Source organism: Andrena cerasifolii, chromosome 16 (assembly GCF_050908995.1).
Source record: "Andrena cerasifolii isolate SP2316 chromosome 16, iyAndCera1_principal, whole genome shotgun sequence".
NCBI classification, from domain to species: Eukaryota; Metazoa; Arthropoda; class Insecta; order Hymenoptera; family Andrenidae; genus Andrena; species Andrena cerasifolii.
This window is the reverse complement of record NC_135133.1, coordinates 3,305,759-3,321,999: the sequence shown is the minus strand read 5'-3', so window position 1 is coordinate 3,321,999 and position 16,241 is coordinate 3,305,759. Positions and strand designations below refer to the sequence as shown.

The window sequence follows — 16,241 nt, the reverse complement described above, 5'->3', positions numbered from 1 at the left end:
ATTATTGCTGTACAGAATACTGTAGTCTTTAGCTCTATTCCCTAGAGATTTTAATCCGCTTCGCCGTGGATCGCGCCTCTTCGAATCGCAAGCCGAAAGAAATTAATCTAACGCACCTATCGGTGCGATCGATCCGTCTTAGGTACTTGCCGTTCCCTTGGCCGACGAACTCTCGTCCACCGACGCGAGAGGCAACGGAGACAGCCCCGCAGGTGATCAGAGCCTCGCATTGTCCAGAGGGGCGGCGAAATAAGCAAGCATTAAGCGCCGCGTGGGAGTGGCGATAAGTCAAGCAATTCCGGACAATATTAAGCCACTCTGGTCCGGCAGGTTAACCCTATGTTAAGCCGTACGTCGGCTGGGGAACGCGGCGGGGGCGTAGTCGGGGGTGGTTGGCGAGGTCGCGTGTATTTAAAACGCGAATGCGCGCCAGCCGATTCACTGTTTGAAGTTAAATGGAGTGTAAATGGCAGATAACAAACCGGCACTGTTTCCGATTACGGCATTCATTGTTTCCTACCATTATGCGCGCTCCGACGGTTCGTGTGTTAGCCGAGGGGGGTACGGTTTACGATCTATTTATTGCCGCGCCACCCCCGACACACGAACGAGCGCGGCTTACACCCCCGATCTATCCCCGCCTCGCTTTCCGTCGCTGCCCCACCTGAATCCTCCCACCCCCGTCGAATCACCTGCCTCCCAGAAAACATGGGCCGAGCCGCGCGCCACCGCTCGAAGCTCCGCGTTCAGGACAACTTACTCGCAGGCCGTTCGCGCGGGTCGCGATTCGACGCAAATTTTATTTCACTTCGGGACCACGATATTAAAGCTGAGAACTAGCGGAAGAAAGTCGCGGACAGAAGTTTGAATTCCTCGGTCGGGATTCGAAGAACACGCTAACGACCCGAGACACCCTTAAACCTACGATAGAGCTCGACTGATCGCCGATCGATCGAGATATTTACAAATTTCTCCTACCTAATATTGACTAGAGAGGGAATGTCGTCTTATCGGAGACCGTATGGTACGATCTCCTATATTAAACCGTAATACCTACATCGATTATCTCTTTATCGTACACGTATACCACGTAAATGCCATATTAAGTATTCTCATTAATTCCGCCGCGAAAGAGGACGTGCGTAAAACTCTGGACATACAGCGACAGGAATCTAGTGATAGTAGATAGTAGCTCTCTTTATGCTTTAGTTCGAAACTAAGAAGGGAAGATCCCGAACCCGGAAATCCAATAACTTCTGAAATATTGTGGATATGTAGGGGATTTCCTCTTGATTATAACGCAATTTTTGTTTCCCACCCAAATTCACTCGAAGGGGATGAAATTAATCCCTGAATATTTGGCTATTTTCCGATTTTGTGTCCTCAGTCGCGAACTGTGAGAGATGGAAAAAAGTTTCGAGACAAAAGTTAACTTCTTTTAATTAGATCTATCATTTGGCAAACAAATTATTTTACAGTTCACGAGTTATAACACAAAATCGGAAAATAACCGGATTTTTCAGTGGTCAATTACACTCCCTTCGACTGAATTTGGGCAGCAAACAAAAATTGCGTTTTAATCAGGAGGAAATTCCCTACATATTCACGAAGTTTCAGAATTTTTTGAATTCCCGGGTTCGGGATCTTCCCTTGTGAGTGGGTTTCGGCTATCGGGGGTGATATCTTAAAAAACTGGAAGAACTTCTAGTGTCCGCCGAGCGCGACGACATCCGGAGAGTCACATTCGAGTGTCATAAATCAACGAAGATATTCAAAGCAGACTGACCGATACCCATTGTCCGTCACTTTAGTACATTGTTCCGCAGAGATCCCGAAGCTTCCGGAGACTCGTTGCCCCACCTCCCAAAGTGCAAGGCCTCGGGGGTCTCGCGCTTCAGTTTTCAAAGGAGTAGCCACTGGTGAGTATCGTCGGATTCTTCGAGGGCGACTTCCGTCGTCACTTGGTGTTGACGGCGGTGGCTCGCCTCTTCACCTCGACCTGATCGACGATCGCGTCGCTCTCCTTGTCCTGGTGCGCCGTCATGTGCCTGGTGAGATGATGCCTCTCCCTGAAGCTCTCGTCGCAGACCGGGCACCTCAGCTTCTCCTCCCTCCGCCTCCTGGCAGCCTCGCCGGAGTTCTCGTTCTTGTGATGCGACCTCATGTGGTAGACCAGGTCGGACGTCATCCGGAACGAGAGATTGCACTTGGCGCATACGTTCTGGGCGGGCAGAGCTAGCGCGGCGAACGACGGGGGCAAAAGGCCGGCCACCCCCGCGGCCGTCGCCAAGAATCTCGGCCGCGTGAGCGCGTCCGCCATCGGCGGGAAAACGGAGATCGGATTGTACGGCAGGTTGGGGTAAACGGGCGGCAGGTCTGGCCGGAAGCTGGGCATCTTTGGGCTGGGTACCTTGGGAGGCTGCGCGATCTGAGGTATCTTGAGGTTCTCCAGCAGGCCCGGCTGGCTGCCCTCGGGGCTGACTAGGAAGGGATACGTCATTTTCGTGGGGAACGCCGCGTATTTGTAGCCAGCGCTGGCGGTCAGAGGCACCACCGGCGGACTCACGCTGCTCTGATAGCTGGCACGGTCGTCCGGCGAGATGGAGGACCTCGGGGACGTCTGTCCGTCGTCGTTGAAGCCGTTCCTCTGGCTAGACAGGTTCACCTTCGTGAATGCACTGCGAGACTCGTGTCTGTCGGTCGAGCAAGGTATGCCAGTGTCGTAAACTTTGCCGCAGGCCAGGCTCGGGTCAACTGACTCGGGGCACGCGGTCAACAGCGACTGATGAGCGGCGAACGTGGGTGGACTCGGTGTCTTCTGGAGACGGGTACCGGAGACGTATCTTCGGACGTCGTTGTCCGGGGAGAGACCTGGAAGAGTCGGCGTCAGGGTCCGCGGAGAAATGTACGGAGGGCTCAGAGAGTTCTCCGTGCACTGCAGCAGCCTCCTTCTGTCCGAGCCGACGGCGTCGTTCTCGTAATTCTTTATCGTCAGATTCTGCGGCAGTCTGTCCGAGTCTACGACGCTCTCGGCCGAGATATCCTCCCGGAGGCGATCCTTCCTCGCGGACACCAGTCTCAGCTTCTCGTTCTGACGACGCGCCAGGTTCTCGTCGGGGGCGACGAGGAAGGCCACGTCGAAGGAACGCTTGCTGGCGCGTTGAAGGGGATACGAGGCGTCGGAGGTGACGTCGCTGATGGACGAGGGACTGGACGACGTTAGCGCCGTCGTAGCCGTCGTAGACGTCGCGGGGGCGGCACGGTCGATGCCACCCGTGCGATCTTCCATTGTCATCCTGCTCGTTCCGGATGATCGACCTGCGACAATGACCGCCGACGGTCAATTTAGCCGGATACGGAAATGATGGATGAGAGATCGCGCCTGTACACCCGGACCAGGTGTCGCGGGCTACGGTATATCCAGGGGTAATTGGGTCAATGAGAATCGACGAGCAAGAGTGATTTTCGCTCGTGCGTTCGAATAAGTGGGGACACGCGTGACAGAGTGTATAATCGCTCATAGATTTTCACGTGCGACCAAATTTCGCATTTAATTGGAGCAAGAATAATTTACCGATACGAATGGTTTCCAGGCACAAGAGAAAGCAAAAAGATTTTAATCAAATTTCACAAACCACCCCCGAATGAACACGCGACTCGCAAGCTCGAGAAGAGTTGTCTGACCAGTGACATGGTTATTCCACTTACCAGGACCACACGTCCAACAGAGAATCCTCCCTGCCCAAGTCAGCGTCCTACGTGAAAGGAGCCAGGATCTTCACCCCCCGAGGGATGCAATCCCCTTGAATCTAAGACATCAGCTCCCACTCTGCCATCGCCTTCAACGATGAACGTTCATCCCGAAACACAAGCGTCGGTGTGCCACCGGGCTAGCACTGATCGGTTCGGTCGGAGTAAACACTGAAGAACGGAGCACAGAGATCGAGGGATGCACAGCGTGCATCGGCGGACCACGTTAAAATGAGGGAACCGACCGCGCATCCCCTGTATTTAGGGGTAGAATAGCCGCGGAGGGTAGCTCGGCGTGGCAGGTGGAGGCGCAACGAGGGTGGCACCGGCCAATGGCAAACGTTGCAGGGTTAGACGGGGGTGGAGCGTACGAACGGGGTGAACATATTCGGTCGTCGGGACGCGTCTGCTAGTCCCATCCAGACCACGCCTACATATTTCAGGTTCGACACATGTGCCTGGGATCGTCGTCGTCGTCGTAGTCGTCGTCCTCGTCGACTCTTTCCTCTCCTGCCCTCTCCGCGTTGCGCAACGCGCTCCACAGCATCCCGCAAACCCCGTCACAGGGATATCACTTGGGACGGGGGTGGCAGGGGGTTGCGCGGGCCCGACCGGGGCTGTAATTCAGCCTGACAAACGATCTTGAATATTTTTAACGCCCGCGCCAGCCTCCGCTCCTTTTTTATGGTCGACCTCCTGGATATTGGACGTTCGGCAGACTCGTCGAATCCGCTGATGGACCTCCGCCGTTCCCGATTATCCCGTGAACGATCGTTCCCTACGACTTCCTCGGCCGTTCGTTCGAACGCTGCCTATTCTTCCAGATAACTGTCCCTCCTGGATCATTGCAACGACACTGTTCCGTGAAGTCAACGATTTCCTTCGCTCCTCTATTAATCCACAGTAAGCGGGAGACAAGGTTCGCTTACAGAGCTGCTCCGGATCCCGTCAATGATCATCTCTCGGGCGCCAAAGAGAAACGAGACGCGTTAAATCGACCGCGGTGGACAGAAGGTACAAGCAGACCCACCGGGGATCATCATTTTGCGGATTATCTTCCTGACGAATTCCCCTCATTTCTCCGCGAGCCTCCCAGGTGACATACGGCTGCCCCGAAGGCGTTCTAGCGCGATAACGAGGATTTTCTATCGGCCTCTAAGCCAGTTACACCTTACTAAAAATCAGAGACTGTCCAGTCCGAAGGCAACGGTCTCGCCGTTAATGCCCAAGTATCGGACAGCAGAAATAAGGCCAGGAGAACGGGACTAGAATTTCACGCGGGGGCAATAATTCCAGATATCGTGGAAGAAACGAAGGGAAAAAGGCTGGCCAGGCCGCGGAGCCAATAGGCGATCAATCATAAGCTGGCGATCTATTTCGCCGGGCATGTGAGACCCGTCCAGTTCTTGCGCGCCGCTCCCGAGACTCCGCGAACTCTGCGGGGAACGCCTAGAGGTTAAAGGACATTAACTTCTTGATTGAGTCGGCAAAAAGTTGTAATGACTTTTCGATTGGGCTCGCCGACCCCGAGGATTCGCAGCCAAGCACTCGCGGAGCACGAGGAACCGTCTAGCTTCCCGGTGTCGAACTTTTTCCACCGGCTCTCCGTCTCAAGATTATTTATGTACGACCGGGACGAGAACGAGGAGCGGGTTATTATAATCCTTTTCCCTGGAGGGTGCCAGCGTCGAGCAGCCAGGCCCCGATTAGACCGGCAAAAAGCTTATCGACGGATGCCGCGCGAATTAAATCGTTCGCCGGCCAACGAGCCGGATGATATGGAGTGGATACGGCCGAATCTAATCCTAACTCGTGGTCGTAAAGTTAGGAGAGTCATTCGGCGGACGTTACGCGTGACACGCGTCGCGCGGCGGGACGTTTCTGTATCTTGCGGCAGCCATCCTCTGGCTTATGAACCATATTTATTGCCGATCAGGCCAGGCTGCCCCTGCGAAGTCGGGATGGCGATATACCGATCCCTAATTCCACTTTATGCCTCTCAGCTGGCTGCGCTGGCCGAGCTATACCCCGGTATCTCTCGGCAGGCGTCGACTTCCTTCAACCCTACTCCTTTTAATCTTCAAAAGTAACTGTGCCACAGACATCTTTCTCAAATTCCACGGGGTGCGGTCGTCCCGAGGTAGCTCTGTGTCTGCTCAAAGACAGCGACAAGCAAGAGAACTCTGTCCTTTCAGAAAGACAAGCTCTTCTAAACAACGACTCGTGAGAATCGTCCGGGTTTAATTTCTCCCAACTGCCTGTCCCAGGTTATTCTGCGAATCGGCCAGAAAGGGCAGTTTCCGCGACGCCCAATTCGTGCAAGTTAAACGCGCGTAGGGTCGCAGCTCGAGCGGCACGTGGCTGACACGCGTGAGCTGTTAACACTGACACTGGATCCTACCGAGGGCTGTTAACACTGACAACCGGCCGTCCCATGGCAAGGGGACACCTTGCAGAAAGGTTTCGGCTCGACTGCCTCGCACGATCCCCGTCGCTACATTGAATTATGCGAGAATTTCTGCAAGATTGGTCGAATTAATCTGCCACTGTATACCACACGACGCGCCCGGGTTGGCTTCATCCCCCGATTGCATTACGCGTCACAGTTGCCGCCGCGTTAAAAGAATGCGGCTTTCGATTTGGTTCCCCATCGGCGGGCTAGTTGAAGGTACTTCGAAGCGGTACCTAGCGACGATACTCTCCGGTTGGACGGTGCTAACGCGGAGAATGATCGCGAGGCCGCTTCTGCTGAGTCTGTACGGTGATAAATACGCAGCCGATGGTGTTGATGAGAGAAGCTCGTTTATCAATCACCCATTAACGCGGCCCCAGCGTTTCCCCGTGCAGCTTTGCCGGCTCCGTCGAAAACCTGCTCGCTCCTGCCTCCATATTTCACGGGATCATCGTGATTCTCTTCCGCCGAGCTTGCCCCGCGCGCCCACTCGATTTTCCATTAAAATCCGACGTCCACATTGGTCGCATACAAGCCCGCCGCTCCAAGGAAATATTCCACTCCACGGAGATACGCTCCCGGGCCAATGATGGAACTCTGGGGCCGTAGCCTATAATCTGCGGAATTGCGTTTCGGTAATGCGACGGGGACCATGAATCGCCGCGGCTCGATCGAGCGACGACTCTCGGTTAGGTCTAAAAACCCGCGGAAGATCGCGCCTGACGCAATGCCGGCTGGTCGACATCCTCGGAACTTTGCAGGACCAACGATGACGCAGGTCGCGACGAGACGGGGGTGAAAGTATTTCGAGCAGCCGAGTGGACGTAATATTGAATTTTTTTATGTCTTTTGGCAGCGGAGAAGGAATTGGCGTTCCCCGAAGGAACAGGGCGGTGTCGCGCTTGAGCCGCTGATAAATTGGATGTGTGATGAGTTCAGAGGATTCTTGAAATAACCGGGAGTGATGAACATCCTCCGCGGAAAGGGGAATAGGTGCCGCGGCACCGGCGACGAGTGCCAGAGATTTAGATTTTACGGGCGCTTGGGCAATTTCTTGACTTATAACCGGGACCATGCATACCAAGTGAGCCATCAAATGCTTCTGAGTGTCTTAATTCCCCGAGTCACCCTCCGAAGCCTGGCGGCGCGGGGGCGCGGAGAGCGACGGAACGCGCTTGCTCGCGAAATTCACTCGGGTAAAGCGAGATCCGCGCACTTTCGCGATCACACTCCGGCGATCGTCGATCAACCTTCGGCTAGCATCTGCACGCTGACTTTCCTGGATCCCGATCCGACGCGTCTGAACGCCCTCGCCCAGTCGGGCGACGGGACAAGCCACGCCAGAACTTGAATTCACTTCCCGCGTTCGTACAGTAGCAGGCGAAGTTTGTCGTCTCAGCCCGACCCCGTTCTTGTTGATATGAAATCCGTGAGACGATATCGGGTCGGCGCGCGGTTGCTCGGGGAATTTAATTCTATTCGAAGTGCCACCTAAGATGCCACCTTCGGCTCTTATCTCTGTGCACACGGTGGGCTGCGCGTGGCGGTTGCTTATGTGTTACGTGAATACCTTACCTAAACGCTTCTGCGTGCCGTTACCCCCTCGGGGCAACCGCCTACCCCTCCCTGCACCCTTACGGCAGTGGCGCGGCCGGGGAGCCGAGCGAGGGAAATTAATGCGACTTCCAACCGGGCGCTATCGGACGCCGCTATCTCGCGCCTCGCTCGCGGAAAACGTGAGCCGCCTAGGCGAGAAGTTTGGAAATTTAAGCGGCGAACCGCCACCGAACGTACGCCACCCCACCCCGGATTTCAGGATCGGACCGATCGAGCCCTGGGAGCCCTCGCGTCGTCCGAGGGGCTGCAACGCTCGCGGCGATAAGGACTCTGCGAATCTCCGTCGGCCCTAATCACTTGCAAAACGCGGATGCTCGAATGTTTACGAGCTATCCGCGCCTGCAGGAAGCAGCCAATCAAACGGCACGCGTTAATGGGCCGCGTAAATATTCATGCGTCGTTAATCATCGACGTGACTGGCGTCGAGGCGCGAACGCGAGGCGCTCTTACGGGTGATCGCTTAACGTCCATTTAATCGCCACAGATGACTCGGAAGGCGGAACAACAGTTGCCGCGTGATCTAACGTAACCCACCGATCATCTCGAAGATGATGAAAGCAAAAGCTACGGACGCGAGCACCCTCGCCAAGTGACTGCGCGCGAGCCAGGAGCTGGGGCCTTGTCGGAGGCATCAGGGCTCTTCTGTTCCACGTAGCTCGCGTAGTCGCGATGGCCCTGTCGACGGCTTTACGATTATATTTGCCGAAATCTTGGGAGAGGGGTGACCGTTTCGCGTGCACGGTTCCTCGCGTCCCCCTCGGCCGTTGGCGCAGGGCGAACTGAGTCGGAGAATGGGCCGAAGGGGAGATCGTAGGTGGAGGAAGGTGGATGGGAGGGAGTTATTAGAATGGTCCGGAAAAGATGGCGCGGAGTCGCTCCGTATTTTTATACTGTATGGCCGCTGCTTTGCATAATCCCGCACTTAGCTCGCTCGTCCCGAGATGCCGGCTCGCTATGCAGATCTCCTCCGCTCTGAAAACCCGAACCTACCGAGCGTTTCGTCGTTCCACCGAATGATGGACGACGCTCAGACCCTGCGCAACCCTGGCTACGGACCCTCGAGCTTTCCCTCTTCGAGGATTCGCTTCCTGACGCGCCAAGTGGAACTGTATCGGTGGCGCTCCAGGGTGCGGACCTTAAACGAGCCTCCACTTCTGCCTCTTAAAAACCTCCCCGTCTAACTGTTTTCCATCATTATCATTTCCATCAGTAGATACGCACAGTGATAGACAGTCGCTACCACACCTGCGGCGCGATAAGTAGTAGCGGCCCGCGCGGTGTCAGACATCGCCGATTCCTTCTTATGGACCACGAATAAGATGTAAAGGAGACAGGGGCTAGTTGACTAACGAGGTTAGTTGACTAATTCCCTTTAATTGTGGCATTATGTTATAAATTATGCTGCGATTGGCGATATTGAAAAATATTAATGATCAGCTTGCCATTTAAGGGGTCACGCTCAGTCAGGAGGCCGAAAAAAGGGTGGTCTTTGGAAATTTTTTACCCAAAAGCTATGACACATTTCTCAAAAAATCTTTTTTCATTTCAAGGATTGCATCTAGTACCGTGCATCGTAATTTTTTCAATTAAAAATAGTTATCAATAACTAAGTTATTGTCCATCACTCGAAGGTTCTCTAAAACAAAGCTTCTGCGGTGACCAGTGCTGATCTAAAATAAAAAATTCAAAAGAATTTACTTATTATATTATATTATCTAGTGTTTAGATGCAATCCTTGAAAGGAGAAAAGATTTTTTGAGAAATGTGTTATAGCTTTTGAATAAAAAATTTCCAAAGACCACCCTTTTTTCTATCAGTGAGAATGAAAAATCTAAAAAGGTCGGCGGCATGTAAATATTTTTGTTTCGACTATTTACGAATTTTTGTCCACTACGTACTGCTTGATGTTTTTCATGAATATTTTGTGGAAAAGTGATACATTGACTATAATTTAGGGTATTTTATTTTATCCGGTGCGTGGAGGTTTTGTACGCACGGCCTTTAATATGTTGACAGTGTCGGACGGGGTTACTTGACTGAGCATAGGAATACCACTAAAAATTGTACTTTTTTTCCTCAAGATGCAGTCGAGGCAAAGAGTTTAGCTGCTCAAATCCACTTCGCCCACCACAAATCCCTCCAAACTCACCCCTACCAGTTTTACACCCTACCCTCCCTTCAAACTCTCAGGCCTTCCAAATAGACCATAAAAAACAAGTACAAAATAATTACAGTATCTAGCACCATGATACTTAATAAAAAAAAAATAACAGTGTGAAGGAGTGAAAAAAAAACTGATTGGTCCTAAGATGTACATGTACGCCTTTCGTATACTATATTGAGGGAATTGGCTGCGTATATATACGCCTTTCGTAGGCAAAGGGTTAAAAACCCTTAGTTTGCCAACTAACCCCACAGCCGGGGTATGTTGACTTATTCGCCTCCCTACTCTAAATATAATAAAAATTACGACTTAGACTCAATTAAAACAGTTTTCAAAATTAAGCCTGCATACCTAATGAAATTTGTAAACTTTGGGTGTGCAACAAGTCAACAAAATACCAATGGTCTACTTATAAAAATTAGAAATGTTAAAAATTAATCAAATAATCCCGATCTCCCCTACTCAATCTCAGTGATGCACTCAGGATTTAATTTTGGGGGTAGCCGAGTTGAAGGGTTACAAATATTTTTAAAGCAAATTCAAAAAAATTCATTAGGTGATTTTAAAAATTTGTTTAGAGAATAAAATCCAGGTTTCTTTTCTTTTTACAAAACCCGTTCTTTGGGGGATGCGAGGGCCCCTTGGCTCCTCCTCTTTCCTCGTTCACCTATTTTTCGATTCAAATTCATATTCCTATGTTTGCTACAAGTACTCTGCTTGCACAGATCTCCCTTTCCTGTCAGTTTCCTTGCAGCCACCAAGAAGGGCTTGAAACATTTAATTGCCTCTGGACCGTTAACAGTGACAAAGATTCTCGCAGGACCAATGTCACGGGACATTCGTCAGCGGGCTCGGCTGAAGCGGGGAGCCGAGCTTCTCGGGGCGGAGACGTCTCGTTTGCACAGAGAGAAATCGCGTCCTCCTTTCTCCCGCCCGTCTCCCGGCGGCCACGGCCGGAAAAGAGAATACTGGAAACGGTGGTAAAGCGCGGGAGGCGTCATCAATCTTGCTGGCGAGGAGACCCAGGACGGCCGGTGGCGTCGTTCTGGACGTCACAGATGTGACTTTGATTCTCTTTCTGCGTTCCCTGGAGAAACGAAGCTAGATTAAGTCTGCCCCGCGTGTAATTTGTCCGAGTCCCGATTCCCAGTGCGACCTCGATGTGCCTGGCCCGCGGAAACCCAGGGAACACCTGGGCTCCGATAGAAGAATTAGCGACAGCCTCGATCCGCGTGAATAAATTTGTCGCTCGGGCTCCTTCCGAGCTCTGACCTTATAAACAAACGTTGGGAACATCGGTGGACAGAACTCGCGATGAACAAGATCGAATGTGCGAGGAATATACTTTACGCTCCTAGTTACGGGCGAGCATATGCGCGAGGTATCCAGTTTCGCTATCTTCTATCCGCCAATCGTCCGTTCATCGCCCCTAACTGCCCTGTCAAAAGCAATCACGCCAAATCTTCCGAGACCAACCCTCTATCCCCCGTCATCCCCACCTGATCAACGTACTGCCTCGCCGCAGAGTCTATGCAAAGAGTGGAACAGATTCTTGGGCGTTTCGTTTACTTCCCGTTCTGTGAGCAGAGTTCTCGAACACCGTTCGCGTGATTTACAGCAACAGGTTTAACGAAGGGCACAGCTCGGATGACGGGGGCAGCGAAAGGTTAAGACCAGAAAGACACCCCTTTCAGAGTCACAAGAACTTGTCAGCGTCGAATGGGAAAGGGGGCAAGCCTGGGGTGGAGGGAAAAGCGAGTGGAGGACACCGGGCACTCGGGATCTGGCCGTGTTCCGAGAGTTTACGCGCAGCGTATTCCGTGAGGGCAGCGAGTGCGACGGGACTCGGTCACGGTGGATGCACCGACTCCGACAGAGAAGCCAGGGTATAAAACCTCTGGCCCGTTGCAGCTACGGCCACGTTACGAAAAGCACGATTATACCGGAGGAGCAGGGGTTGAAACCGGCAGCATACCTTAGTTGTCCGCTCGTAAAGCAACCCCGTATGCCCGGGAGTGCGTGCCGGGCTCCTCCCTCTCCCTCTTTCTCCATTGCACTCTCCTCTGTGCCTGTAGCTCCGGCTCGACCCTTCTCCCGCGTCTCCGCGGAGTGTTTGCTAAACCGGAGGAATATGCATGAGAGAGCCAGCCGGCACGGAGTTATGCTACGGTGATCTTAACGGTGGCCGCGACCTTAAATATGTATACGAGCCGCCGCGGGAAAAGGGTAATGGGAATGGCCAGAAAACCGGGACGTGGACGAGGCTGGTCCCGATACAAGGTGAACGTGGAAAGGAGGAGAACGACGAGCCAAACCCTCAGTCTGTAACTCAATACGAAGAAGAGGACAATATCCCTAAGCAAACCTATGATTTCTAAACTTTGTGACGTTTCAGCACGCAACGTGCCCCTGCATGCGGCCGGTGGAAAAAAAAAAGAAGGCGACATATTCTCGGGAGCATGCATCACGCGTTTATACGCGCACGCATATACGTACGACATATGGTGATTGGCACGGTGCTTGGCCCCCATGCAAGGACTTACAGAGACTTGCAGGGCAGGGTTCAGCCCTTGGCTCACCTCCCCCAGGCCCACCCCCACCCTGAGAGTCCTCATGAGTTTTCAATGAGATTAGCGGCCCATCTGTGCGGAGACCGACCCCATCGTCATCATCGGGCACGGACAAAGCTAGTCAACCTGCTCACCGTCCGCGCTCACTCTCTCTTCCTCCATGGGGGTCTCTTCTGCTTCACGGTGCACTTGCCGCGCAAACTCATCGGTGGCCCTCGTCCACGGTTGCGCCACGGTTATAGAAAATACCAGGTTTTTCAGCCACCCTCATCATATGGTCGCATTTAAAGTCGCCGACGACCGCAATGCTTATGGGATTCGATCGAACCACCCTATAGGCCCCGCTCCAAGTGTCTCTATTCCTCGATGTTTAACAAGCCCCCGTACTCAGCTGTTTCTGTGCTTAAGGGGGTATTCTAGCCTAGACACTCGTTTCTGAAGGTGATATTTGGAAATTAATTCTGGAAAACCTATCGCACCTACAGGGCAGGGGTTTTGCACATATATTTAGTAGCGTTTGAACTATCAACACAAATTTTTGGAATGCGTTATATTGAAATTTGTACAAGTTACAGGCCGAAGCGCAGGTCGTGTCATCAAAAACTGGCCCCATCGGGCGCACGAATTGCGGCTGTCCTAGTCATCTGAAACGAAAGTACCAAAGATTTTTTTAATCTATATGAGTGTAGTTATCGCCCGAACTAGATGTAACCAAGTCCGGACGTTGTTACCGAAATCGCAGCTGTTTAAAAATTTATATTTGATTTTTTCGAATTTTCTTGAGGTAAAACAAGGTGTGGGGAAGGTTGTATTAAAACTATTGATATAATTCTAGTTCCGGCTATAGGTACACGTTCACTTTGAACGTGTGTCAAATTTTAGCTCAATCGGTCCAGTAGTTTTTGAGAAAAATGTGCGCCCGATCTAAAAAAATTGTTTCGAGAAAAACGCGTTTAAAGTTTTTCATGCAGTACGACCTATACGACTGAAGTCGCGGTAGATAACAACTCATTTCTGCAACTTATCCCTAATCTGGTATACCAGGACCGTAGAGGAAACCTTTTTCAACTTAAAAAAAATCATTTTAGGCAGCTCTCTCTTCTCTGCTGGCAGTCATAGTCTCTTTAGATACAAGGGTCGAGGGAACGACTGCCGGCCACGCTTAATATTTTAGAGACATATTTTCGAAACCCTAAAATATTTGAAAATCAAACAAAAAAAATAGAATTTTTCGGTAGAATACCCCCTTAAGCCAGCAAGGTCTGAGATACTTTTCACTTATTCCAAGTGCTATTGAATTCAGGAAAATCTTTTACACCCCCTACTTCGGCGATGCTGCGAAATAGATGCAGCGAGATGACGAAAGAAAGCTTTCTTTCTAAATCGCCAGCTTCCGTTCGCGACGGCAAGTCTGACTCTTTCGGTAGAATATGAAAATCTGGGGAAACATTGTGGAAAGCCGCAAAGCTGACCGATTAAGGAGCGAAACGGTATCGATCCCCCTTCGTGGGGTTAGGTACCTTGGCTCCGGGGGGCTTCGTATTTGGGTCCATGGTGGCCCATATGGAGCCTGCCGAGCGCATATGTTGCGACAACGCCGCTAACGACCTGCCTTCGGCCTCCGTGATGCTAAACTGCGGTTCGATTCTCACCCCATGAAACTAAATAACCATTCGATTGTCATTCGGTAAATAGGTAATCAGTACCGTATCATCTCGGATCTACCAGTCGCCGGTACCTGTCTGCATCTCCCACCATTTCGACAAGCGCGGACATGCAACACCGAACACCAAAATTCGCAATTTGCAATTCCACAAGATGCGCTATTTTTAAGAATCCCCGAGTCGTGCAGGATTAAATTACAAACGGTAGCACATGTCCTACGAACAGTTCTCTTGAATGATAACTCGAAGTACGATCGAAGAAAGAATGAATCGGTGATTCCTGGCTGGAAGGTCGTGGAAAAGCAATCGTGGGGTTTCCTTAAACGCTTTGGCCAAGCGAAATCCCGCGGCAGTTCCGCCCTCCTTACTTTTTTTGTCAACCTGCGAGGCTAAACGAGTTACGTATTATAGCGGGGGGTTGCCGAGGGGTGAACCGGTACTCAATACCAGGTTGTATGTTCTGGCCGTGCCATCTGGCGCGCTATTATACGAGTATTTTAATTTAATTAACTCGCCGCGCATCGATCGATATTATCGGCGCTTTCCCGGGATTAAGCTTGTACGTGGACCACCGGCGAATTCGAATCTGCCGTTTAATTAGGATTTCGGCCGGCAACGCGAGCAACAGATTTTATGGAAACGATCCGCCGACCGCGTCCCCGAATCGTCGCAGATCGATCGCGTCACTTGTTTTTTCGTTCATCCGCTTTCCTAACCGATAAACATCGCTTGATTCTGCGCCGGCATGCTATGACAACCACGGGAGACGTAAAACACTCGTACACTTTCTCGTCTCCGCTAAGCCTGAGATGGCCAGGGTCTCGCAGCTTTGGGCGTCATCCACGAAGCTGGTGGTCTAGCCTCAAGAAGGAGCATCCACTCGGCTCTCTGGCCTCGACCAGACACACTCGGGGTAGTCTCGTATTTACAACGCATTTGTGGGAGCGAGAACACAGCTCTTTGTCATAGCCGAGTGATTTTCGGGTCGGCAATGGCCCTGCTGAAGAGAGCCAGTGCGCCATTGTACCCAGGAGGGGTCATTGTGACCGACTGTACCCTCATCCATACTGTACAGCGCACTTCCCCTGCTCGTGCATCTGTCCTCAATCAGCGGCCTACGAAAATGGGATATACGCGGCCGTCTCGCGGGCAAGCTATTGACCACGGCCACCTAGGAGAGGCTGGAGCCGTATCGCGATCTAGCACACCTTGCGCAAACACCGGACGACAATTGCTAGACGATGGGGAATTCGTGGCGATGCAGGTTGGAGTATTCCGCGGAGCAGAAGGGGGTAAAAAGCTGAAAGCTGAAGAGGATAGGAAAGACAGTGGGCGCAAGAAGCAAGTTGCGGGAGAAAAATTCCACTGTTCCGGGGTTGGAGTCGCGAGTAGACGTACCATTAACTTGTCGAGGATGGTTTTTCCGGCGAGGAGAGAAGATGGAGTTGAAGGGATTTAAAAGCGACGAGAATCACGGCTGACAGGGCACGCTTGGCTCCCAGTCATCGTGACAAAAACAACCCCGTCGGCCCCGACGGTGCTAGCACGGCGAAGGGGCGAAGGGGCGATCGCGAAAGAATGGGACGCACTTAACTCGGGGCTGCTTAAACAGTTGTTTGATCGGTATTATGCATTAGCATGTGGCTGGTGCCACTGCTTATTAGCGGTACACTGTCGGAAGAAGCGCGCTGCGATAAGCACACGGTGCGCCCTGTTCCGTCGACCAGACTTACGCGCAGGTTGCTAGAACAGCGAGCGGACTATCCTCATCTTGCAGGAGCATCGCGAATGCAGGACTTGCACCACGCAGAAGCGATCCCTGCAACTGCCAAACGTACTTTTCCCCCGAGAAAAAAGAAACAGAGAAGAAGCGAGAGAATAGGAAGCGCAAAAGGAGAAGTGTGTCTGGCTTGAGGCCATCGGCGTTGCCTTCCTTGGCCCAGCAGCGATCTCCCCAGATTTCTCTGCTAACGTGGGGCGCGAGGAAAAGGAAGGAACACCCGTTAAGAATCCCGTAACGAGAA

The 16,241-nt window shown here is 52.1% G+C and overlaps 1 protein-coding gene across 1 annotated transcript; it reads right to left on the bottom strand.

The window, feature by feature from the left end:
• Positions 1–1,937: 1,937 nt before the first annotated feature.
• Positions 1,938–3,295, bottom strand: LOC143377945 (uncharacterized). Its single transcript, XM_076829773.1, has one exon. It carries the CDS (start codon positions 3,293–3,295, stop codon positions 1,958–1,960), a length of 1,338 nt encoding a protein of 445 aa, XP_076685888.1. The 3' UTR covers positions 1,938–1,957.
• Between the last annotated feature and the right edge of the window lie 12,946 nt (positions 3,296–16,241).

Bases quoted from the DNA above. Each gene is read 5' to 3' on its own strand.
- LOC143377945 (XM_076829773.1), bottom strand. From the start codon at position 3,295: ATGACAATGGAAGATCGCACGGGTGGCATCGACCGTGCCGCCCCCGCG.